At 35.4% G+C, this 26,293-nt stretch overlaps 1 protein-coding gene and 1 long non-coding RNA gene across 8 annotated transcripts; one reads left to right on the top strand and one right to left on the bottom strand.

Moving 5' to 3' along the window:
* Nucleotides 1-858: 858 nt before the first annotated feature.
* LOC122634375 lies at nucleotides 859-26,169 on the bottom strand. Of its 7 annotated transcripts, none has more exons than XM_043823257.1 (11): nucleotides 26,051-26,169; nucleotides 25,518-25,578; nucleotides 17,777-18,184; nucleotides 15,051-15,195; nucleotides 13,747-13,892; nucleotides 11,299-11,396; nucleotides 10,933-11,142; nucleotides 5,130-5,249; nucleotides 3,509-3,789; nucleotides 2,522-2,647; nucleotides 859-2,327 (listed from the first exon to the last, which is right to left on the bottom strand). In XM_043823257.1, exons 3-11 carry the CDS (start codon nucleotides 17,823-17,825, stop codon nucleotides 2,099-2,101), a joined length of 1,404 nt encoding a protein of 467 aa, XP_043679192.1. In that variant the 5' UTR covers nucleotides 17,826-18,184; nucleotides 25,518-25,578; nucleotides 26,051-26,169; the 3' UTR covers nucleotides 859-2,098. The 7 variants fall into 7 exon arrangements, with proteins under 7 accessions (XP_043679192.1, XP_043679196.1, XP_043679193.1 ...); XM_043823261.1 differs by having other exon boundaries at nucleotides 17,777-18,047; XM_043823258.1 differs by having other exon boundaries at nucleotides 26,047-26,105.
* LOC122634379 lies at nucleotides 24,017-24,760 on the top strand. Its single transcript, XR_006328373.1, has 2 exons — nucleotides 24,017-24,186; nucleotides 24,317-24,760. It is a non-coding gene; the product is annotated as an uncharacterized LOC122634379 (long non-coding RNA).
* Nucleotides 26,170-26,293: the final 124 nt, after the last annotated feature.

The raw sequence follows: 26,293 nt of genomic DNA, 5'->3' as shown, positions 1-26,293 counted from the left end.
GGATAAACGTCGTCTTGCAGATAGTAAGATATGATTTTTAAATATGAAAAATGCATGTGCGAATTATGCCGAGGCAGCTTTTTGTTATTCGTTAAAAAGGAAATCAATTATCTCGTCTTTTTTTTCATTGCAATGAAACGAATATATCGCGCGTACGTAGGACACAGATACACATCACGCACGCACGCACGCACGCACGCACACACACACACACACACACACACACACACGTGCGCGCACGCACCATAGCGTTCGATAGTATCCTCGCGTCGTTCCAACGTAATAACGAATTCTGATAAGTCGTCGCGATCGATTTGCAATCAAGGAATCCAAGGACATGTCGCGACGAAGCTTTTAGCACACGCTTCTCGTTATTTTGCAAGATCATACGCATATATATAACACATATACAAATGTACTTGTCGTATTCGTGTGTATACAAACAAACGAGTGAGTCGTGTCACGTGACCATTTGATCGATGATCGATCGATCGAGATTTTATTCTTTGAAAATTAATTTGTCATATCGAATTACTGAGACAACGTTTTTTGAGTGTCAAGATAGGGAAATATTTAAATAAATTTTCTAAATAATTTCATGACTCATTTCAATCAATGATTTATAAATTGTCCTTCGAGTAAATTTTTCAAATAAAATAATTAACAAATTTTACAAGAAAGAGAGAGAGAGGGAGGGAATATGAATTTATTAAAATTAATTTCCCAACAATTCTTCATAAGTTATTGAAAATAAATGTCTTATAAATCCTCGTCTCTCTCTCTCTCAAATTTCGATTTTTCTCAATGGTGATACAAAAACATATTAAATTAATAATAAAATAAGTTAAGATATTCACGTTTCACGATTCATCTTGTACATATGTATATACGTATTATGTACTTTTCCTTATATATTAACATACAAGATTTCAGATTGGAGAATTGTCGTAACATTCCTTTATATTTCTTATGTTTTTTTTTCTTCTTTTTCTCGATATCATATCTCGAAGTGATATATATTTTAATCGTAGTACGATACGTCTATAAGTTAATATGTGTACAATTCGATTCGACCGATCATGGTCCCTTAATTATCATCTCGCGGAAATGAGACTCTCTTCCCACATTTCTTCTCTCTTTTTTTTATTTCCGAAGAATAAAATTCATTTTTTTATCTTCGAATGAAAGCGATGCGATTGGACATTTCGTCCGTCGTCGTTGTCGTGCGATACTACTTTTTTTTTTTTAATCGAAAAACTGTTATGGTGTTTTCTCCTCGTGGACAAAATTATTTTTTAGTTAAATTCGAATGAATTACGAGAAGTACTATCTCGGCTTCTTTTTTTGAAGTTTTATAATTATATATTAATTTTTTGTATAATATATATATATATATATATATATATATATATATATTATATATATTCTTTCTTGTTTTTTCCACGATGATGAAAACACGGTGTCAAGTTTGTCTTGAATATTTGTTCTAATTACTTATGGTATCTCAAACAGACACGAACGGTTCATCAGACAGATCAACCCAACGTTCTTCAAATCCTAATCAAGACGAATCGATCGTATACTTCGTTATCATTTCTTAGGAAAAATCGATTCTTTTTTATCTTCAAAGCGAGAACGTTAAATTTGATCAGGAAAAACACGGTCGTGTTTTCAGTAATGAAGAAATCAAGAGAAATATACATATAATATAGAGACGAGCAGCCTTGTTATTAGATATCGTTAATTAGATCGTAGATTATTTCGAAGAAATTGTTATAAATATTTCTTCTGTTTAAACGTTTCTTCTAATACCTATAATTTTTACTTCATTCAATATAATCGAATTAGTTGGAATACTTTTTTTTTAATTTTATAACCCCTTATTTTTTTCATTATATCGCGTGAAATTATATTCGCATCGATACATATTTACTTACAGCCATGTATCATTTCAAACGATATTATTTGTGGCTACGCGTGTAATAACAGGTTGCTCATTTAAGGTATATAGAAAGAGACACGAAGAAAGAGAGAGAAATAGAAAGAAATGGTGGTATCATACGAGGAGTTCCTTGAGGAAATCCTCGGCAAGCAAGTCCTACAAATAATCGTCGACTCGACCATCCTCATCCGGTGGGCTGGGCTCGCTCACGCTCAAAATCGGCAGTCCAAAATGTTTCACGTCTATGCTAGATTCTGGAGTACGTCTGGTATAATCGTAACTCTTTGAATAGTGTTCGCCATCGAGACGATGGTGATGGTGATGCCGATGATGATGATGCCTCGACAAAAGACCGCTTTCTGGCTCGCACGATCGTCGATAACACCTGCGATTCATATTTATTTTGTTTTTCTTTTTTGCTTTTATATTCCTCGAAGATCCGATCGATATGAATTTTTGATATCGCAAGCTGATAACTACAAATTTAGCCTTTTTTTTTTTTTTTATAGAAATTGAATGCGTTAAAATTAGTTTTCAGTTTACGAAAATGTCTTTAGTTTTCTTATTCCTTTGTTATACCGTTCGTCCATCGAGACCGGCTGTTGAATAGGACATTTGACGTATTCGTGACTTCCTGGTACGCGCCAACCACTGAATCGTTTTGCTACCAATGATGTTGTCGTCGGCGGTGGTACCGGCGAGTCCCTGAAAATCATATTTTTATTTTTAATTTCTTCTCATTCACAAAAATCTACATGGTGAATATCAAAAAGTAATCGTTCGTAACTTTCTTATAAACGTGCTCTTGGTTTCTAGCGATTAATCGTGTTCGCAAAAATTATCTTTGATGTAAGCAATGAAGTTTTAATGAATTTTACACACACACACACACACACACACACATATATATAAAGTGATGACGTGAAATCGACACGAGAAAAATCGTTGTAATATTCTAAAATTGAACTCATTAAATCTGTAGATCTAAACGAATATATAAATCGTAGAGAAATTCTAATAACGGTGCATTAAAAATAAGAGCATTGTATCCGTAAACGATTATTCATCGAATCAAACATCGAAAAAAACGATAAATTATCACAAAGAAATTCGTTTCCCAACTTTCACCAACGAACAATTTTTCTATCGAATTTTTTTCGTGAGAATATTGAATCTGTCAGAACTCGATTGGAATTATAATATCGTGTAATATTTTTATTTCTTTTATGTGTGTGTGTATATATATACATATATAAAGAAAACATCGAGACGCGTTGATTGAAATCTAAACTAAATGTCCCTTATGGATGAATCGTTAATAACTTTGGAAATTGGAAAGAAAAAATATTGCATTTATCGGAAATCGAGTAGAATTTATCATACAATATTTAAGATATTTTTTATGCAGAAAACAACAAGAAACAAAAAGAAGAAATATATATATAAATTGCATGGAAAAACGTTTATCGAGACTTTAAATGAAATGTTCGTAAGAGCTTCTACACGATCGGAAATGATTTTTGAAATAGAAAATAAAATAATAAAAATGAATATGAAACGTTTTACCTCGACGATGGTTGTTGATAATTCGAGTCTAACAAAGACGTCTCGGTGAGATCTTTGGAACCACTTTCAGGACTGCCTTGCCTTTTTGGGCTCGCAATTTCATATCTTTCTTGATCTTCTTGACTAGGTTTCAAAAAAGATTCTCGATCTCCTTCGTTTCCCTCGCTTCTTGAACTTCTTCGTTGATGAGCTTGGCGATTCGCCGAGGCCAATGGCAAATTATCTGCACTGCGAACCTTTCGACATAACTTTGACGTGGACCCATGTCGTCGGAGGAATTCCTTATCAAAATAAAAAGTGGGAGAAAAAATATCAATGACTTTCTCATCGTCAAAGGATGTTTCATAAATTTTCTTCAAGCGATTTTAAGGAAAAAAAAAAAAAAAAGTTATAATACTACTTCTATGATCCCGAAGGTTTATACACTCCTCTATAAGTATCGATTAATCTTATTTTTTATTAGTATACCGATGTAAGTGTTACTAATATAACTACATATAATAGTTATATTCTAGTATTAACATACTAATTAGTAGATACTACAAGTTACTCTTTTTAGAAAGAAGAAATCAATTTGGATTTTTCGAACGTGGATAAAAAAAAACTCGAAAAGTTGGACATTTTATTAAAGTATGTCGCGTATGGTTGCTCGTCTAATCGAGCTTTGTTTTTTCTTTTTTCTCTTTTCTTTTTTCTTTTTTTTTTTTTTTTACTTTTACAAAGTAAGCCGACAAAGTATCGATCAGACGCGACGAACTTTACCTCAATAGCGACTACCTTGAACTTTGACGTTCGACTTTGAGGTATTCCTTTTACGCGATGGTCTCCTTCGTATCTATCATTTATTTAAATAACTGTCGCACTAGAAAACATAGTCGTCTCTTTGCAAACACTTTGCGGTAGCGCTTTTCGAAATTTTGCCACGCGATATCATCAAATCCATTTGCGTTATCGATGAGAACGATTCTAATCTGTTATAACGATAATAATAAAGATGAAGAAAAAAAATTAGAAAATAGACCAAGACATTCGTATACATAATATATATATATATATGTATACACGTATATGTATATTTATCGATCTCTCCAAGTACGAAGAAACGAAAATCACGTTCGTAAATTGGAAGGGACGAGACTTGTATCGAATAATTCGATTAATAATAATACGATTTGCAATTATTCGAGATTGACCTAGAATGTTTAATACCGCTAACCTACCGATCGATAAGCGATATCGCCTAAATTTCTAAAAGTGTAAACTACAGAAACACCTTGCGTAGAGTTATCAAGTAATATGTTGTACTTACATGCATGCATGTACGTACATATGGGAGATCTTCGACGAAAGTACGTACAATAGATATTATCTTATAGAAGAGAATCGATCAACAAAAAGTAGAGTAAATTGGATATTTTTACTTACGTATGTATGTATTATTTTCATACATTTAAAAAAGACAAAAGAAGCATTACCATGTTAGTACTATAGTATAAATAACATGCACGCGATAAATGTAATGAAAACTTTGCGAAAATGTTAGCTCTGAAAAGATTAATTCTCGAGTAATCCAGATTCGGTCGAAGATCGTTGGATCAATCGTTTTGATGCGATTACTAACCTGTGAAAGGAAGCCAGCGACGTCGATGGCACTATTGACACGTGGCCTTGTCGGTCTTGGCCAACCTAAACCACTGCCACTGTCCAAAGAGTCCACGTGATGGTTCGACCAGTGCTGATGCTGCAATTTCATCAATTGGATTAGAAATAGCTCAAACGGGATCGTATATAGTTATGACACGTATTGATTGAATATAACGAACAAAACGTTTCCATGTTTGCTTGTTTGTTTGTTTGTTTGTTTGTTTGTTTGTATGTTTGTTTATTAACAAACCTCTCCCCTCCTCCCCCCAGTACACATATACACGTACACGTTTCGTTCGTTGATACGTAAAAATACGAAGGAAAATCGAACGACGCAACACAAAATTTGTGCGTTTCGTGGCTTTCGGTGTATACATATAACGCGTGTGTCTCGCTCTTTGTGTGTATGTGTGCTCTGAAGCGTGACGTCATCAAACGTACATCGAACTACTCGGATATTCCTAAGTATATATAAATACATATACTTCTCGTTGTGCGATCATTTAAAAGTTAGCGTGCACGAATTTCGTTGATGAAATTTAGCGTGACGTCGCTGAAAATGGTGTTATCGGTCGAAGCGAATTCAAGCGGGCATAGTTTCCATATTTTTTCTTCTTTTCCTTGTTTTCTATTTTCTCTTCTCTTTTTTTATATATATACACACACACACATTTGTCTGCGTGTGTGACACGAACAATATATAATATCTAAACATATAATTATATCGAACGTTCTGAAAACGAGCGCGCGGTCACTATTATCTTCTTATTTATCATGTAAATTTATTCGAACGAGTACCGTCGACGAATACTTTCGAATAATTCCGTTTTGGCTTCGTTCCATCGTAATTTAAAGGTGGATATTTCACGGACATGCATCTCCAAACTCGTTTAACGAAGTAAAACGTCTTTCGCGAATGAGCTTCGTGATTTCGATAACGAGATAAGTGCTGGTTGTGATATCGCAGATGACAGTCCACTTGTGCTTCTTGCCATTCTCGAAGTAATATGGAAATCAAAAGTTAAAAGAGAGTCTTCGATAACGAACTCGAAGAGAATAGAATTCGTAAACTCTTCGAATTTAGTTTAATGTCGATTCCTTCCGCGTTTCGACTCTATAGAGAGAAAAGAAAATTATAATTAAATGAATAAATGATCAACTAAATAAATATATGTAAATATATGAACATAAAAATTAATCATCTTTCACGTGCATTGTCGACTGTTTGGTTTAATTTCGATTTAACACACGGATGTATCGTAATAATAGATCGTAATATCAGTTACGAAGGAACTTCTATTCATTCTTAAAAAAAAAAAAAAAAAAAAAAAAAAGGAAAAAGATGATTTGAATAATGTATACTATATACTTTGAGAAATAGGAACTGCAAATTGTCATGAACACAAATTGTTTGATTATAAAGGAATGTCATATAAAAACAAATTAATACGGAGAAACGTTGAAATAAAAAATTAAAAAATAGACGGATACATACATATGTATACGTGTGTGCAAATTGAAAATGACGTGGCTTTATAAAGGATTAAATGGAATATCGATCGTCCTTTTACGCAACGCCAACAATAGTTAATTAAATGGAACGAAATACGTAACGTCAAAGAAAAATTTCTAGCTAGCTAAACTCTCGCAAATTTTTCACCAATTTCCATGTCTTCTTTTCTATTCTACATTCATCTTCTTTCGTTTTTTTCCTTCTGCTTTATTTTTGTTCTCTTTTTCCTTGTCGTTGTACCGATTATTAATTGGCAAGTAGAAAAAGAGGGAGAAAAAGAGAGAGAGAAAGAGGTAGAGAGAGAGAGAGAGAGAGAGAGAGAGAGAGAGAGAGAGAGAGAGAGAGAGGAAAAAAGACAGGAAAAAGAAAGAGAAAAAAGACAAGAGGCAAAGGACGCACACAATTAGTAGGTACTTTTATCTTTTCGTGAGAAAGTAGAAGCAATCGGGGTTTGCTGGCAAGTAAAAAGAAAAAGAAAAATAAAGGGAGAGAGAAAGAGAGAGAGAGAGAGAGAGAGAGAGAGAGAGAAAGAGAGAATGATGAGAAATAGGGTCGTAGGAAAATTGGAAATGTTTGAAAGGAGAATATATCGCATAACATGGTCACGAATAAACTACAAAAATACATGAAAAACGAGAAGAGACACACGACGAACATAGATAAATAGATATAGAGACAGAGATTGAAAGGAAATTGAAAAAAAAAAAACAGAAAAAAACAAGCAAAATATTTCGTGCTCGTTTGCAATTGGGTTTTAATGATAAATCAATAGAGTTAAGGAAGAGAGAGAGAGAGAGACAGAGAGAGAGAGAGAGAGAGAGAGAGAGAGAGAGAGAGAGAGAGAGAAAGAGAGAGAGAGAGAGAGAGAGAGAAAACGAAAACAAGATAATGAAAGATCTGTTCTTTGTTTGTTTGTTTTCTCTTTTCTTTTTCTTTTCTTTTTTTTTTACAAGTACCGATGATCAGGCAGAGATATCCGCTCTATGGAGAAGAGCAAATTGGCATCCACAGTCCCGAGGTTCTCTTGTTCTTCTAGGATACTGAAAGCACTGTTCCAAGACGCAGCAGCTTCCACCCCCGCACTGCATCATCATGTCCGACAACGTCGTCATTATCTTGATCGTTTTCGTATCGTTTACGTTGCGTTGGGTTTGATTGTACGTGTGTACATTTGTGAGAATGTGTATGCACGTGTTGGTTGGTCATTTCGTTAACGAGTCGGTATCGTAAAGAACGTATTACGTATGTCGTCGTCGTTGTCGTCGTCGTTGTTGTCGTCGTCGTCGTTGTCGTTGCGTGTGTTTGTTTTTAAGATTTACGTGTAAGTATGTGTGTTTCGAAGAAAAATTATCCGTTGAAAATTGTACGTTGCGTGGCGTGCGAAACGTCGAAGAACGGTCGACGATATCGAGATATCGTATCCAAAAGAAGAAGTTCGAGTTCGACGAGATCGAGCAAGAGGAAACAGACAGAGATTAGATTCTATTATTAATCGTTGCCTTGTTGATTTTTCTGGCAATTATTTCTTTATTTATTTGTTTATTCTTTATTTTATTATTTTCTTTGTCTATTTCTTTGTTTTTTTATCCGACGAAAGTTAAGACAAGTTTGGGGAATAAATAGAAAGATAATGATCGAGATGTATTGCAAGATAATATAACGAATTCAAAATTATTTCTTCTTCAAAGCTGAGTAACTTTCTTTTGAACGGACAAAACATTGTTCTTTTACTTTTTTTTTTTAATTTTGAATAAAAACAGAGAAATTAGCGTACATCTATAGAATGTAATATAAATGGGTGTAAATAGTCGAGCATGTCTTAAAGTACAAGGTAATAAGCTATTCTTCTTATCATAAAAAACGATGGCATTTTAAAAAATGTTGTCATATCGTCGTCGGACACTTATAAAAAAATTATTATTTAATGATCATATAGCTGTCAATTAAAAAATTCGTTAAATTCGTTTGTCCGTCCTAAATAAAAAGTTAAACAATTGTAAAATGCGAGCAAACATTTAGAAAACTTAATTAATATATTATATATGTGTATGCATTAGTTTAGAACTTTGACACGTTATATTATGTGATGATGGTTTTACGTAAAAAAATGAAAATGATGCATCCTTAGTCTTAAGTTCAAACGCATTAGGATTGAAATAATTATCCCGCCACTGACTCCTTCTATCTTCTCTATAAGTTCTATTCTAAACCGGAATATGCATGAGGGAGGGAGAGAGAGAGAGAGATAGAGATAGAGAGAGAGAGAGAGAGAGAGAGAGAGAGAGAGAGAAAGAGAGAAAGAGAGAAAGATATGCAAATTTATGGGAATATAATCAAGGAGGTAAAGCGTGCATCGCTTTCGGGCACGCAAAAGAGAGTATCTTCGCTTAGTATACGTCTTCTATAATATAAAGTTCTTTTAACTCTCTAATACTAATTTGGAAGCACATGCAAAAGCGGCTTCAACGTTATTTTCAGTAATTAACGAATAAATCGTTATCGACTGCCTTAAGCGATTCCCATTCGTGATGATCGGTGAAAGAGAAGTGATAATAAAGATAATACAGAGAAAGAGAAAGAGAGAGATAGAGAGAGGAGGAGAAAAGAAATATAACCCGTAATTTAGTCCACATGAACAGCAAGAAATTGATGGAGATATAATGACTCGGATCTAAATAACTTCTCTTTCTTTTCTTTTCTTTTCTTTTTTGAATCTATGCATAATACCAAGTGATTTGAATGACTTTAAAAAGAAATCAGAGAGTTTCGGAAAAACAACCATTATCGTTCTTAGTTCTTGTATTTGAATTCTATTCAGAAACTATAATATAAATAATAATCGGGACACGAAGAAGTAAATTTTTTGGAAAAAAATTATCTACGATGATAGTTACGATATCTTTATTATCTAATACTTTGTATGTCAACGATCCTTTCGTCATCTATTTTTATTCTTCTCGACCGAGTTGACAGTCCCTTCAAAGTTTTATACGCTTCTGGGTATTGTGCAATTGAGGTCGCTGAATAATTCATTATATTCCCTATCAGAATAAGAAACCGGGTTATCATTGATTACGTAGGTATTTAGCCAGAGTACCATAAAATTTCGTTGAGAGATAACCATTGTATCGAATCGACTTAATCAAATATCTCGATAATCGGCTAAAACTCTAAACGAATATTGATATCAAGCATATTTCTAACGAAAACTAATAATTTTAACAAACATTTTTTTTTCTATCTTCGACGAAAACAAATATATCGAATACGATAACGAGATTTTCGTTTTTCACGCAATTTCCTAACGGATTTCAATGAAAATGTATTTGGATTAAAAAAAAAAAAAAAAAAAGAAAAAAAAGAAAGAAAGAAAGGAGAAAAAACAAATTCTATAGGACGTTCATTACATTTACCACGAGAGAAAACACGTAAAACGTGGATGGTAATATTTTCACGGTGGTATTATTTCACGCTAATCCGACGAGCTTTCTATTCTTCGGGAAATTTTACATCGTTTAATTGCATGCGTAATATAATGGTATTACGAGAGAAAGAGTGAGAGAGAGAGAGAGAGAGAGAGAGAGAGAGAGAGAGAGAGAGAGGAAGAGACAGAGAGGGAGAGAGAGAGAGAGAGAGAGAGATGTAACGTCCATACGAAATAACAATTTATCGATTAAAGATTAAAGCTCTATTACTCGTTGTTATTATTTCATCGCAAAGGTATAATGTATATGTATATCGAAGAAAAATATATTTTATACTTATCGTCAGTAATTATAATGAAATTTATGGGAGATCGTATTACGTCTGTAATGATTTGCTAATTTTTAAAACGACTTTAATCATCGATGAAATTTCGATTAATAGAATCGAATAACGTGTGAATATGGGGGAGGACCAATAAATATTCGATTCGTCGACTTATACAACTTATCTATAGACGAATAAATGAGCCGATGATTATGTAAATAGCTCGTCGTACATACATTTAAGATTCTTTATGATTATTCTTTTGTTCAAATATAACTTAATAACCCAATAATTAGCTAGAATTCTTTCGAAAACAAGTACGAAGGAAAATAATTAATTTCGACATAATCAAACACTCATCGCACTTGGGATGAGAATTTTCACGAACGATGAACGTAGTTAGGCAACTTTCATAATCACTGGCACGAATATCAATGACAATTATAGAAAGAGGAAACTATAAAAATAAGGATCAATAGATATAATAAATATATAATAAAATTCGATCATGCGTTACCTGGGAACACGTGTGCTGTGTCGAGTGTTGAGGATACGCCGTATTGGTCGCCGTACAAACGCCGGTACCAGGAACTTTCAATTGTTCCTTGTAATCCGGTTGATACGGCAACAACATGCGAATTTTACCCCAACGATTGAAGAAGAGAGCTATAGCACCGGCCCAGACTATCAGCACCAGTATAACTATGCCAACTTCGACGCCTCGTATCTGGAATGAGAAAGCTTTTTATTCGGGTAAGCTCGTATAACGAAAAGAAGTACCTTTAAAAGATCGTTTATTTTCTTTTTGTCTTTACAATGCCCCACCCCCCGTTCCCTCCCCCACCAACCCCGACCCAAACCCAGCCCTAGCCCCATTTCATACTTGTATGTAAGCTTGCGGTTGTTGAGAAGACGGCGGAGACGGAGGAAGTGGTCCATTCGTTACTGCTGCATCCTGCTGAGGAAAGGTCCGCGGAGGTTCTAAAAAAATATACGTATATTTATATATATGCAGATAGATAGGGTGTCCCATTAAAATCGATCCACGCTCGAGTGTTTGAATATTTTTTGCGTATATGCGATACTCTCATAAATTGATTGCAATCGCGACACTCCGTATATACAGGAGGGAATTCTTTCGAATGAATTTTATGACTTCGATACTAGAAAGTCTTTTAAAAGAGGATAAGCTTGTTATAAGCAAGGACACGTTTTCAACATGCTATTAGCAAGGAGGTTAACGTATGACAGCTGGCGTATTAGATAGCTATAGGTATATGTATATGATCAATGTTGATTACCCTTTAGCAACCATCACGGAAACGACTAATCGTTACTAATAGTTTCCACCTTGTCATGTGACAGTCGAAGTAGATTACCTTTTCTCATTAAACATGCGAAATCTCTCCTAGCTTAGTTACATATTTCGTTTCTTCCGAATTTATGTCTCGCGCTTGAATATTTAGTGGAATTTTGACGTATAACGTGCTCACGCATGTGTGTGTGTGTGTGTACGATGTCCAATTTTTTAAACTCGGAATATATGGAACGCTTAATGGTAAACGTGAGCTTTTTTTTTTTTTTTTTTTTCTTATAGATACCCGATGAAATAATATTAAAGTGTGTTTGATGTTTGAAATGGGACACTCTGTATATATTTACACGAGACACTCAATGTCAGACTTACTACGTGCATGCATTGTCTATTTTTTATAAAATAAAATCAACACGTGTTACCGAAGGAACATATGTTCCTCTGAAGTATATCATCGTGTAAGTACATACGTATGGATATGTAATGTCTATGTATGAGAACAACTTGTTACACGAATTACTGCTGTTTGTGTGATTTACTTGCTTGGATAACCTTGTTCTTCCGTATCTATACATGCTACGTAAAATTGCCGAAGGAGTAGGTAACAACATTGAAAGTTGAAAATTTGTTTGACTGTCATAACACATTCGTTGGGTATACGTTATTGATTATCCAAATCGTATCTATCTGAAAATATCATATATGATTTTCTATACGAATGAAAGGAAATCTGTTTTTCAAATTCTTCCTTTATATAAGTACGTATATGGAAAATATATTAATTATATCATATAAATAAACAATATATCACAAATTGTATGGTACCTTTAAATGTAGCCAATCTGCGGTGGTCTATTTTGTAGAGACAATTAACGGTAAAAAATGAAAAAGGAATGAGAAAAAACGGAAGGAAGAGGAAATACGTGAGAGATTCTATATTTTGGAATATGACCATTTTGGGTACTCTGCGGAAGAGTTGAAATATCGATTCCCTCTGGCAATATACATATATATATACATACGCGTGTATGTGTATATATATATATATATATGTATATATAGAGGTAGATGCTTTTAATATTGGTTACGAAACAGCACTCTCTTCATCCCTCCGAGGAATTGATGTGCAACGTATTATGTATCGCGAGGACGTTCTATTAAGGCCGTCCAATCAAGCGTCCTGTCGATAAATCGAGTAAAAATCCTCTCCTTGATTAAATCTTCGATCGCGTTTAGATTAATTAAAGAATAAAAACTGAACGATAATATCTCGAACGATTAATCGAGCGTTGACGGAAAAAGAGTTTCGAAATTGATCCGACATTGTATTCGTCATGTACATGCATGTATACATACGTAATAACATCATACCTGTACGTATCATAAGCACGTAATCACCAATTTCTATCAAATTTTTTATAATATATTACGCGTTTAATCAACAATAAGCAAGAAAATTAATGTTCGTAAACGCGTATATAACTCGTGTTATATATAACTTGTGTTATTCTTTTTCTGAAGAGCAAAGAGAGTGCAATACCGGTAAGTAATGAATGTTACACTTGAAAGTGATTAGGACGGAGTCGGACAGACAGCAACAACGTTCTAATTTCCTTCGTGTAATACCCGTTCGTAATCGTATTTGGTAGGGATTTACACAGACCAGAAGGGAAGAAAATCCTGTCAAAGTAAACCAGCTCAAGTGACATTTTAGTATCGTGGACGAAGTACCGAAAGAATAGTTGAGTATGTTGCTATTTAACGGACGTGTTAATCTTTTTATGTAAGTGCGATTATTTGTCACGCGGTAATTATCATATTTACGTTAGCGCAACGTCCATTCCAGCGTTCGTACGACTTTTTATTAAAAAAAAAGTATTGTTCCGAGAATTGCAAGTAGTAAGAGTCGGTCGACGTTCGAACAAAATATTCCAGATATTATTCTGAAAGGGGATCTAAAGGAAACAAATGAAAAGAAAAAGAGAATAAATAAATGAAAAGAGACTGACGACTCACCGAGCGTACGGAAGACGATTGGTCGACTTCTATACTTTTTGCCTGCTCTCACAGCAGTGACTACTAGTTGGTACTGCGTGTCGGCCCTTAGACCGCTCAACGTAACTGCTTCGCTATTTCCTGCGACCACCGCCACCACCCTGTAACTAACGCCTTCCCGTTGTGATTCAAATTTGATATTTCGCATCGAATGATAAGGAATGATATAGGAAACTGATTTATTTTAATAACGGGAAATCGTTTTCCAATATCATTTCAAAATGACCATCATCGAATTTCATTTCGTTTCATTTGAAATAAGATATTTCTTGTAACGATATAATTCGTTGTAGATGGGCCGCGTGTATGTGTGTGAACTTTTCAAAGGTTACGTAATATTATACATCATTCGTAATTATTATTAATATATATATATATATATATATTTTTCAATAGTTATTTCAAATATCGAATAATTTTGAAATAACAATTGAAAAGCGTCAGTGGGTCGATGCATTATGAATTATATTCGTCATTTTGTGGCGATCGTTATATATTCCACGCTACAAGCTACATTCAATTACAACTTTGTATAAGAGCTCTGAATTTCATAAATTATGCATGCTCGGTGAAATATGTAAATATTAAAAAGAAAAAAATGTCACTTCTCCAAACAAATTTGAAAAATACATACTCTGCTTTAAGGAACAGAAACTGCGTTATTGGTATAAACAAAGTTCTTAATTATGATTAAATGGCATAATAATGTAATACCGATATACGAAAGTGTAAATTGAGTATGTTACATGGTTCGTTACCGGAAGGTTAATAAGAAATGAAATTTCATAAATTGGTCGACGTGAAAAGAAGCGAAAAAAGGGGATTAGAAGCTTAGATGGTTGATAGAACGGGGATAAAACGGGAGAAAATAAGGGTAGAGTTTTAAACGATCGCTTCGAAGAGATAGAGAGATAGAGAGATAGAGAGAGAAACGTTTTGGTAAAGGATTGGGATAGAATGAAAAAGAGAGATAGAGAAGGATTATTCGACGAAGGGAAAGAAAAATGGAATTCTTCGTAAATCTCGTAATTCATCTTTGTAATTGAAAAAAGAAAACCAAGAGCCCGAAAGTCATTTGATATTGTTTAAGTTTGGATAAAATGAAAATAATGCATTTAATCGTATCAAACGATAGATTTATATCAATTCTTATGATACCGCTCTTGGTTGTTTGTAAGCAAAAGAAAAAAGAAAGAAAAAAAGAAAGAAAGAAAAAGGAAAAGAAGAACAAAGAAAAAGAAAATATTGAAATAATGGGAACGCACCTGGCGTCCGTCGGTTTATACGTAACGTCGTACTTTTCAACTTGCTCGACCTGGCTGGTGCTCCAAGAAACACGGACGGATGTCGGGTTTAGGAACATCACCGTTATGTTTTCCGGAACTCCCGGAATACCGCTCGTCATCGAGCCTGGAAAAATAAATCGAGACGTCGTTCAATTTTATGAAGTATGAACGAGCTCTTTTTAGACGTCTGAGAATTCGTTAAACGTCAAAGTTCTAAAAGCAACAAGCGTTAACGTCATGTGTGCTTTTAGTATTATTCTTATCAATTGTATATGTTTACGTACAGTGCGTACGTGTGTATTTGTGCGTGCGCGTGTATAAACTGTATATACACATATATATAAACGTTTGTTTTATATAAAATTATAATAAAAATTTGTTACTTGTAAAATCATAATGTATATTTTATATTATTTCTTTTGTTCGAACAACAGAACATAACAGAAAAAGAAAAGAGATAAAACAAGTTTTTTTTCTTCTATTTGCGAGGAAATTCAATATACGTAATAGATGAAACGTTTTACGAGATATCGCGATAGAAGAATGTAATAGTTCTCTTTCTTTTTACGCGATATCCGATCGACCTACCAGCATTTACGTTTGCAAAACACTACCGAACCGCTTTTCTAATTCCATCTGTACAATACTCTCAACGTTTTTGTTTTTTCTTCGTTTAACCACGATCCTACAAAAAGCTTGGAGAAACTCGTTTTCCGTAACTCGTCGGTTGCTTAAAAAAGAAATAAACAACCGAAAAAAATAAAAAAAGAATTCAAAAAAGGTCGAGAGAGAGAGAAATGTTTGCGAAAGTTAACTTTTCGAAGAGTTCTTCACACAGTGTTAACGAGACAGGTTTCATTGTCCTGTAATTATAACACACTTGTCTTTAGGACCCTAGAGAAAATCATTTGCTTTTGTTCATTCTAGTAAAATAGGCATCATTAAAACGACAAAAATTTGTTCATTTACTCTTTCTCGTTGCTCGCAATAAAATTAAACAAATTTATTTTTTGTCAAAATTAGATTTATCTTATCAAAATTTATTTTATCAATGACTACGAAGTTAACCATAAACAAATTGAGGTACACCGAGTAATGAACCAAATGTAATTCGTGAGGACAAATGTAAATACATAGATACGATTGAACAATATATACGGTCGGTTCTCTTCCTCCCCTCCCTCTCTCCCCTCCTCTCTCTCTCTCTCTCTCTCTCTCTCTCTCTTTTATACGATATTTCGATCGAGTCGTCTGGTTGGTTGACGATAGTTGTTAACGATTCTACAACCTTAGGAATCAATCGTCTCGAACTACCGTGTCCAGGACAATCTATTTGTCTATATGTACGTGTGTGTGTGTGTGTGTGTCTTTGTGTCCGTGCATGTCTATCTATTTCTTTTCGATCTGTCCTTCCATTTGACCGTACTACCTCGTTCGAATTTTCCTTTTATCGATCGTGTCCAATTCATACGCTAGAAAAATACAGAGAACTCTAACGTAATTAGAGTCACTTGGATGAAAAATGATTCGGATGTATTTTCGAACGAATTCGATACGAGAAACGATTATCGAATCTTTTCCTTTTCTTTTTATATTTCATTCTAATTATAATTTTTACACGTTCCGAATATGTTATCTCTTATCGTGATAACTGTTCACATACAATTGTTACACGTGTAATATTCAAATGAATTCAAGTTTCTTAGATGACGTAGGTAATCCTCGAATGACCTTCCCTCCGATTTTTCTCGGTTTAATTATTATCAGAATAAATATAGTATAAAAGAGTAGGGTCGATAAGAAAATACTCAATAAGTTCATTACTTGGTCTTTTCTTTCTTGGAACATCAAGATAGGATTTTTTCTCTTTGTTTTTTCTTTTCTTTTCTTTCTTTTTTTTTTTTTTTTAATTAAAAAAGAACAGAATCGTCTTATACATTTGATATCATTTAATTGGACCAACTGCTGGGATCGTGGAGGATAACGAAATGATCCCGTAAAAATGAAAAATATATAAGTCGATGAAAAATCGTATCGTTCTTCTAATCTATTTCGATAGCGTGCAATGTATTTTCCGAGAATGTCGAAACGCTTCGATACTCTAGGATAGGCAAAATCGCTTTGTGAGTCAAGTTCTAGGGAAGTTAAACGAACGGTGTATACGGAGATTGATGGATAGATCGCTGTAAACCCATTCTCTCTCTCTCTCTCTCTCTTTCTCTCTCTTCTTTGATTTCTCTCGATATTTATCTTCTACGTAGCCGTGCAAAAACCTATCAGCCAGGTCAGCTCATAAATCTATGTAAATTAAATCATCCTTTCTCGACGTACGTGATATCACAATACGCGAGAAGTACGACGTGCGGCGATCTATCATTTCTTTCGATTCTAAACGATCTTGTATGCGCGATTAGGTAAGGTAATAGAGAAATTACAAGAATTTCAAATAGAAATAATAACGAGTAGATACGTTGCGTTCCGCGAGAACGTATTTGTTTTTTTTTTTTTGCTTTTCTTCCGATCGCTGTTACGATCACAAGGCACATTAACGCAAAATTTATGAACATTGATCGCGTATCTATTTTCATTGAAACTGGAGATATTGACGGATACCTGTTACTCGTACGTCCATGTTTCTCTTGCAAGATGAACGAACAAATAAATAAACAAACGAACGGACAAATAAAAATGTTGAAAAGACTCACCTGCGAACCCAGCTCCCTGCAGGAATAGTATACTGGCCCAAAGGACCATGCCGCCAAGATGGCGGGCCGGATATGGACCGCGTATCCCTGCAGACAGGATCTCAGTACTTCCGTGGATATCTTCGGTCGTCGGCGTATGCTGGTTCACCGCTACACATACGTGTATAAACGTATCCGTCAAAGAAGAAGCTAAGGTCTATCTCGCGGAATCGCACCAAGTCACTTTGTCCGTTAGCTCATAATCGAAATCCTCGAGATGCCACGAGCTTTCCTGGAACATGGTTCACTCGTGTCCCGGCAATGTGACAGCCCTTCCTTCTCGTACAAGGGAGGAGGAGAACGAGGAGGAGAAGGAGGAAAGGGGGAAGGCCGATAGCTTCGTCGTTGTTCTCGTGTCTTCGCCGGGGGCTGCGAACCCAAAGAATTTTAATTAAACGTCCTACGAACGACGATCGCGGCGAGCTCGTGCGACGTCAAATTACGCGATACGCGTCTCTTATACTTTTCTTTTTTGTCGATTCTCTCGAGAGAACTCTCTTGACTTTCGAACGACATCGCGCGTCGTATTTTTCAGTTTGTCTTACCACTCGCGTACGAATTAATTTCTACGATACTTATTCCGTAGAAAATTGTTGAATCTCGATGTCAACCGAATAGTGTAGATAACTTTTATGCGATGTATGGATATATATCGCTTCTCTGGATAATTTTTAATACGTTCTGCGCGCGCGTGTACGACCGTCAACCTACTACCAGTTTGTATCTGTGTTTTTTTTTTATTTTTCTCTTTTCTATGTTCCCCTCTCAATTGAAAGTGGGTCGAGGAAAACTCGACGAGCCGCCCACAAAAAGGGAGTGAACATTTCACTCGAGCTAATGGAGATAACAGGGGTTACGTCGAATTTTGGGGTTATCGAAGTCGAGAAACAGAGAGAGAGAGAGAGAGAGAGAGAGATGGTCGTGAAAGATAGACGGATTAAAACGTTTGCTAATTCCCTCGAGACAAGTATCTGGCACTGACTCGATATTATTAATGGACGATGCAGACATAACAATAGACTTCTCAACTAGCCGGTGTGAAATGTGGAGTCATTAACTCTAATGAACCTGTTTTAAGTTCCCAACGTTACCGTCTATTTTTATATCTGGCATTTGCATACGTGTTGATCGATCGAAACGCTCTTAAGAAATAATTCTTTTCGACATACCTGCATACCTACGTTTCGAAAATACCAACACGTTCGTCAAATTAATTCAACTTTAATTAATTCGAGAATAATCGCGCTACGAAATTTGCTCGGGACATTATTCTCCATTATCGGAAACGTTGAGATACCTATTAGCAATTGTAAAATTAATCCTATCGCTAATTAATTTTCCCCTTACGGCAAACTCCTGTGATCCGATATGCGTTTGGGAGGTTGTACCAAATTTCTACGACATGCCGTCAGTCGCACTGGCCTAGTTCGCGTATCGTACACGTCTCAGTTGACGTCACATCAAGCCGAAGCAACATCGAGCCCCAGGTACTTCTCCCTCTGTCGTATTCGTGTTCGCAGTACGAGTTAACCGTGTTGAACTTGAGAAAGGAATACCGCATTACGTGCGAATTTGATAGCCTGCGCAACGTCTTTGCCATCTATTACTCTCTCTCTCTCTCTCTCTCTGCCCCTCCCTCTCTTTCTTTCCCTACCCTCGTTCCGACAATCATCGAGTTACAGGATTAACTCGGTTACAAACAAATTGTTTACCGAATAACATCGACAATTTGTTTGAAAACGTATCGTGTCAGACTTTGCTTTGCTTTAAAAAAAATCGGTACTCTCCTAACACGCTTTTTTTTTTTTTTCATTCCGTTGATTCGTGGCGTAGGTGCAGAGGATGAAAAACGAGGGAAAAAGAAAGAAAGAGCGCAAGAGAGAGCTTTGACGCTTATATGTGGTACGATGAAATATCGGGCGAAAGATCGCGTCAAAATCCGATATCAGTGAACTGAAAGTTCGCTAGGTAAAAAAATCGGTGATCACTTTGTCGCTACTGGGAGGGTCTTTCCTATTTTATTACGCTGAAACTGTGGAATATTGGAAATCGAGTATTGCGAAGGGTTGGGCTTATCGTTTTAACGAAACGTTAAAAATGAAGATTTCTAAAGTATTAAACACTACTGATCGATAACCGATAGATAAGAGACCGTATTAGATGCCATCGAGAATATGGGACAATGAAAGTTCCAAAATTCTTTTCCGCGTAGCCTCGAAGTAAAGACGTTCAACGGACATGATAGATTGTTTTGAAACAAGTTACGTCCTTCGAGGAAGGTTTAATTCATCGAGCACGCATTTACGCGAAACACGTTTCATACAGCCTATGCGAATGCTCACGGGGGATCGATAATATCGATTTACTTTGGTTGAAGAACATGAACATGCTCGGTGCATATCGGTGTAAGAACATCAGCCGACATGTATCTCGGCAATATCCACGTTCTCTCGAAGTGTACGACCTCGCCCATCGTTGAGTAGTTATATACGTATAAATGGCGTGCGACATCTAGGCCAGTCTACGTCAGTAACCTATACAAGACGAAGGGTACATGTACAGATATGTATACAATAATACATATTATAGAAGGTTTCAATTTTAAATAATCACGTCTTCTAATCTTTCTTCCGTAAAGAAAAAGTCATTACGATTATTTATACATTATTTATATTCTTTATATAATTGTTGCGAGTCGATAGTATGAAACGTGTAGGTATATGTAAATGACGAACGATAATTATAAACAATGGAAATTAAAAGAGAATGTCGAAACGAGGAACGACTCGCGCCAACGCGTTGACGCGACCGCGGTCGCGGGGGAAATGAGACGTGCCTCTCCCCTCGACGTTCGTCGGCGCGTAGTACGGCGCGCATGCGCACTCGCCTCTCACCTATCTCTCTTCAATGTTTACGACGCGCTGAACGAAACGCGCACGCGTCAGTTCAGCGCCAGTTGCGTACGTGGGGGGTTACTGCGCTTGATAGCCGGATCCAGGTCTCGAAACGATGATTAGATTAGACCAACGTTGGAAGATCTTTTCGATAGAAACTCGATCATTGAAATTAGATCTTACGTCGAGATTATATTACGCGTTATTATTGCAAGTTTAGTTCAGCCGCAACAACTTTACACGTTTTTATCACGAATACAAATTTCTTGTCGAGATATAATAGATTAAATCGAGATGTAATTCCAAGAATTTCGTCGTGCAAAAAATAGAATAATTACGCTAGTCTGTTAATCACGTTTTTCTTTTTGCGAACGATGCTCGTAAATGTTTCGTGTTTTAGCCAACAGAAACTCGGTCTGCAGAAATTTGATGTAATACTATTTTATTATACGTATTTGCGTCGCACAGTGCGTCGAATCTGGATCGAACGATAGCTCGTAAATTAAGTCTATTATCTAAAGTTTACGAGAAGATATAAATCTAACCGATATAATGCAAAAATTAGTACCGATAAAATGCAACGGGCTATTGCAGCAACCGACGACAAGAATCGTCGACAGCCAATCGTAAAGCTCGTAGACTTGGGACTCCGCGAATGTTCCAAATTTAGATTCGGACGATTTGGGATCGAGTAAGGGGAGGGGGGAAAGAGAGAGAGAGGTGCATTCAATGTTAACGAGTTACATTTGTTTATCCGTTAGCACATTTAGCTGTCTGCGAGAGTGAAAACACTATGTAGGCATATAAATGTGCTAAAGGTATAGATATACACACGGTACAAAGATATATAAACTTAGGGCAATATCGTTTTGGTTTCGCTTGGATGGCCTCAATTCGAAGTTTTTGCCGACGTTACGCATAGGCATGTACTCTTTCGTTTCTTCCATTAGAGAATTCATGTTCGTACTGCGAAGTATAAATCGCCTGATGGAAATGTATGACACGCGTCACACGTGACGTACAAAAGATCCTACGTGATAAATACTGTCTGCTTATTTTTTATAGAATTTTTTATAGACTGAAAATCTCGAAATCAATTGTAAATACACGTTGTACGATATTCCTTCGATTCGCGAAACCTTAAGCCCTTCGACGGATTAATTAGGACGGTGAATATATGCATAATCGATACTCCCCTCTTTTGTTTTTCTGCAATTTGTTTGCTCTTTTTTTCCCGTGATTAACATCGAAGAGAAATTTCTCACTAAAGCTAAAGCTATTACACTCGACTTAGCGTTATTGCTCTTAATCATTCCGTAAAATAAATTGTTCTTTTCCACGATGAACTTCAACCCTTTTTCATGTGCATTATCTCTAACGAGAACTTCTCAAGGGCGACTTTTATTATTATCGACCGTGATTGCTATATCTCGAGAAATTTTTACGAGTTTTCACGGTAAAGGTGAAGACTGATAAGACGAGAAAGAGAGAAAAATGATCGCTCGCAAATCCTTCGAAAAACGCGGCTTCTAACAGAAATAATAACAACCCGTTACGACGGCCTATCATCAGTTACACCGCTAACCGGTAGGAAATAATACATTCGGTTTCGTTTTACGAGACTTTATGGCATTTTTTCGCTGGTAACTAGAACAAATTGCTACTCACAAGTCATATGCACGCGATCAAACATGGAACGTATGGAAATAATGATCATCAAAAGAAGAGAAAGGAAAACAAAATAGACATAGATAATGAAAATACCGGATCTTTCCGGTTTCATTTCCCGAATAATTTCTATGAAGACACGATATTTGGAGGATTGTTAGGAGGCGGGGTGCGCTTAATGAGAAGAGAAGAAAGAATAGAAATACTCTGCAGTTTGTACTAAAGCGAATGATAATCGGTAAATATTCCAAGGAGAGAAGAGAGAGACGACTGACTCGGAGAGTATTCGTGGATCAAATGCTATTCTTGAATGTCTGACAAGACGAAACGATAGAATTAACGTGTTATACGAAAACAAGTGCAACGTTCTGATACGCTTAGCGTTCATTCGAGCATTGACTTTGATTCAGTTAGTGAATATAATCCATTCGATCTGATTCATAATGTAAAAATAAACCGAACGTGTAAGTAATAAGTAAATCGCTCTCCAAAGTGATATCGATTTAATCGGAGCAACGCAACAAATCGATTCCTCGAATTAAAGCCACCTCGTATCCGTCGAAAGTGAAAAATGATTGTCGCTTTTCGCCTCAGACGATTAAAGAAGCGAATGAGATTTATTAGTTATGCAGCGCAATAATTGTTAAATAATGTCTCGCGTTAATTCGTATCGTTTACAAGGGAATTTACGACTAACATTCGTACAATGGTCAAACGTAAAGATAAAAAATCATTCGAGAGAACATCGTGCTATAAGTGACGACGAGATTCTGTAAAAATATCGAACAAGAGTAAATATGTATCGTATGTTCTCTCCGTTCTAAACTTCGTGTAAAGTTCTACAACTTCGCTAAGTGACACGATCGGTTATTCGATCTGGCAAACTTTGTATGTAACTATCGATTATATATTTTCTTTTTTCTTTCTAATATTACAAAATAAAATCGAACCGTCGTTCCGTTAAAAAAGGAAAAAAAAAGCTGCAATAAAGCGTAAGAGAGAAAAAAACTAATTCAAATTCTATCTCCATCAATGTCAATGTACAGCAACTTTTTTTTTATTTATCTTGAAATAAAAAAGACAAATATAAATAATCGAACAATTCTGGCTCGTCCGACGCTCGAAAACTTCCGCGTTCGGAATAATAAACGCAAACGATATCGCGTAATAATCTGTCGCGTGTATCTCTCACATTTAACTAATACAAATTGTAATGGCGTCTCTTAAAAATGAAAACTACATATTACGACTGGAAAACGCGTGAGAACTCGTGATAAAAGAAGCTATTCCATTTATTTATTCACGTACGTCGATATCGATGTACAAAATTCTCATTCCGAAGTAAAAAGGGAAGAGAAAAGAATTGAAAAAAGGATAAAACAAATTGAAAAAGGAATCGAAAAAAAGAAAATGAAAAATTATCAAAGAAACTCGAAGAGAAAACGAATCGCAAAAAGAAAATGAAAAAATAGAGACGGACGGAGAAAGAAAAAGACGTAACTTTATTTTCATTCTCAGAATATTTTGATTATTAGATCTCTCTGATTTTTTTCTTCTGTTAATACCATTGTGCATTGAATGTGGTTAATAGTATTACAATAAATTAAACTTAATTTTACTATTACTATAATCCCTCTTTTATGGGATACCATATTTTCTTAATCAACTTTTCGTCTTTGAAACGTTCCCTTTTATAGCACAAATCGCAAAAGAGACGGTTAATCCGAATTTCTATATACGTATTTGATGAGAATGAGAGCAAGTAAACGACAAGGACAAAATTGGATACTTTTCTATCTTCTCTCCTTGGTAATATTATGTAAATTCTTTGGATATGTCCATAGGTATACACGCATATATAATATAATATAATATATACGTGTATATATATATATATGTGTCTGTGTGTATATATACATGTTCTATATAACTCGCTTAGGGAAAGCAAATGGACTGTAGAAAAGTAGAAAAGAAAATCTTCAAGATTCGATGAAAAGTTGACTCTGAAGGTGAAAGGAAATCTTTGAAAGGGAATCATTGAAGGAGAAAAATGTACTACAATTTATTGCTTTCTTCGAATCTAAGAAAATAGTTATCTCGTCTTATCAAAAGCAAACTTTTCATCGATTTACGATTACACTACCTCCATTTTCCTTTAATCTATTCAAACTTATACATTATATTCCATTATTTCTTTCGGTACATTTATGTAACTCTCTATTATTATACCATACGTATATAAAAATACGAAAATATGTAGACAAAGTTTAAATTTGTTATATAATATTTTTTTTACGATATTACTTAAGTTGATGTCTAAGTCATACTACAGCGTATCACATTTCAAAATCATCAAAAGCACATTACGATGTTACGACATCGTTGAGCATCTAAAGGAAAGATAGCAATTGTAGATTGCAAAAAAAAAATGAGAATCGAGTTTATCGATTTGGATGATTAAAATTTGATGAATTTATATAGAAAAATAAAAAAGTAACAAGGACGAACAAAATTTTTGCATTTTACACAATTTTTTATTCCATCTGTAAACGCATCCACCCCGCCCCTCTTTCCCCACCCCCCACAGAGATGTATATAAAAACTTTGAAATTAACTTTTTTTTCGTCAATAATTCAAAAGTATAACGTGTCTAAGGTATACAGGTACATATACACCTATGCGAGGTGTTACCTCTTCGAGGAAAACTTTGTCCGAACTCGCAATTCATCTTGACGGAATAGGAAGAAGTCAAGAGATATAAAAGAAAGAAAAAAAAATAAATAAACAGAAGAAATGACAAAGTTGGAACGACTCAAGTTGGAAGTTTCCTGACTAAAGAAGAAAAATTATTGAGGCAATTTTAAAGGAAAATCCCTAAGGAAAAAACGTAACTCTATTCGAAGAAAATGAAGGAAAACGTGAGTAACGTGTTGCTTCGAGTGTCATTAAATACAGTCATCTTCGTATAGAAGGACGAAAAAGATTGAAGAGAAAAAATAGAAGCTTTATCGAATTACTACGAGAGAGAGAGAGATAGATAGATAGATAGAGAGATAGATAGATAGAGAGAGAGAGAGAGAGAGAGAGAGAGAGAGAGAGAGAGAGAGAGAGAGAGAGAGAGGAAAAAAATCAAAGCTTACCTTTCGTTACTTTCAAGGTGTTGCGCATATTCCTGATGATCTATTTCACGAATGTTCCTTTCTATAAAAACGACGAAGGTCGAAGAATTCCATGGAAAATTAGAGAGAGGGAGAGAGAGAAAGAGAGAGTACAGGAAATCCGTGTCAAAAATATAAGACGACTGTACAGGAGAGAAAGAGAGAGTTAGGATCCTCGTTGTTAACGATTCCTATGAATTCGTAGAAAGCTTCAAAATCGAGGATAAAAACGGAAGACGAGAAGATAGCTCGTTAACTTTGAAAGGATCACAAGGGAGAGAAAGAGATAGAGAGCCGATGAATCACTATTTCGACGTGACCAATGTTACTCCCTTTCGTCTTTCTCTCTCTCTCTCTTTCTCTTGTCAACAAAAGAGAAGAGAAAAAAGGAAAAGACGGAAAGAAAGAGAGAATGCTTGTATGTGTGTACGTGAGAGAGAGAGAGAGAGAAAAATTAGTAAAAAAAAAAAGACGAAAAAAAATAAAAAAATATTCACTGCAAAAACACTACCGACCGAATCCGAGAGAGAAAGATAGAGACTGCTGGTCCAGAACTCGCAACACGACTTGTACGGAGGAAGCGCCAGCACTGAACGCCGGGGTTGCCGTACGTGTGTTGTAGAGGGGCGAGTCGAGAAGTAAAGAGAGAGAGAGAGAGGGGGGGGAGGGGGGAAAGAGCGAGAAATAGAGAAGGGGTAGAACACAGTCGAGGGATGGAAATCCTGCCATAGCCACCCTTCTTCGTTGTTGCTGGTGCT

Source organism: Vespula pensylvanica, chromosome 14 (genome assembly GCF_014466175.1).
Source record: "Vespula pensylvanica isolate Volc-1 chromosome 14, ASM1446617v1, whole genome shotgun sequence".
NCBI lineage: Eukaryota > Metazoa > Arthropoda > Insecta > Hymenoptera > Vespidae > Vespula > Vespula pensylvanica.
The sequence above is the reverse complement of the archived record's forward strand: the minus strand, read 5'-3'. Positions and strand labels throughout refer to the sequence as shown.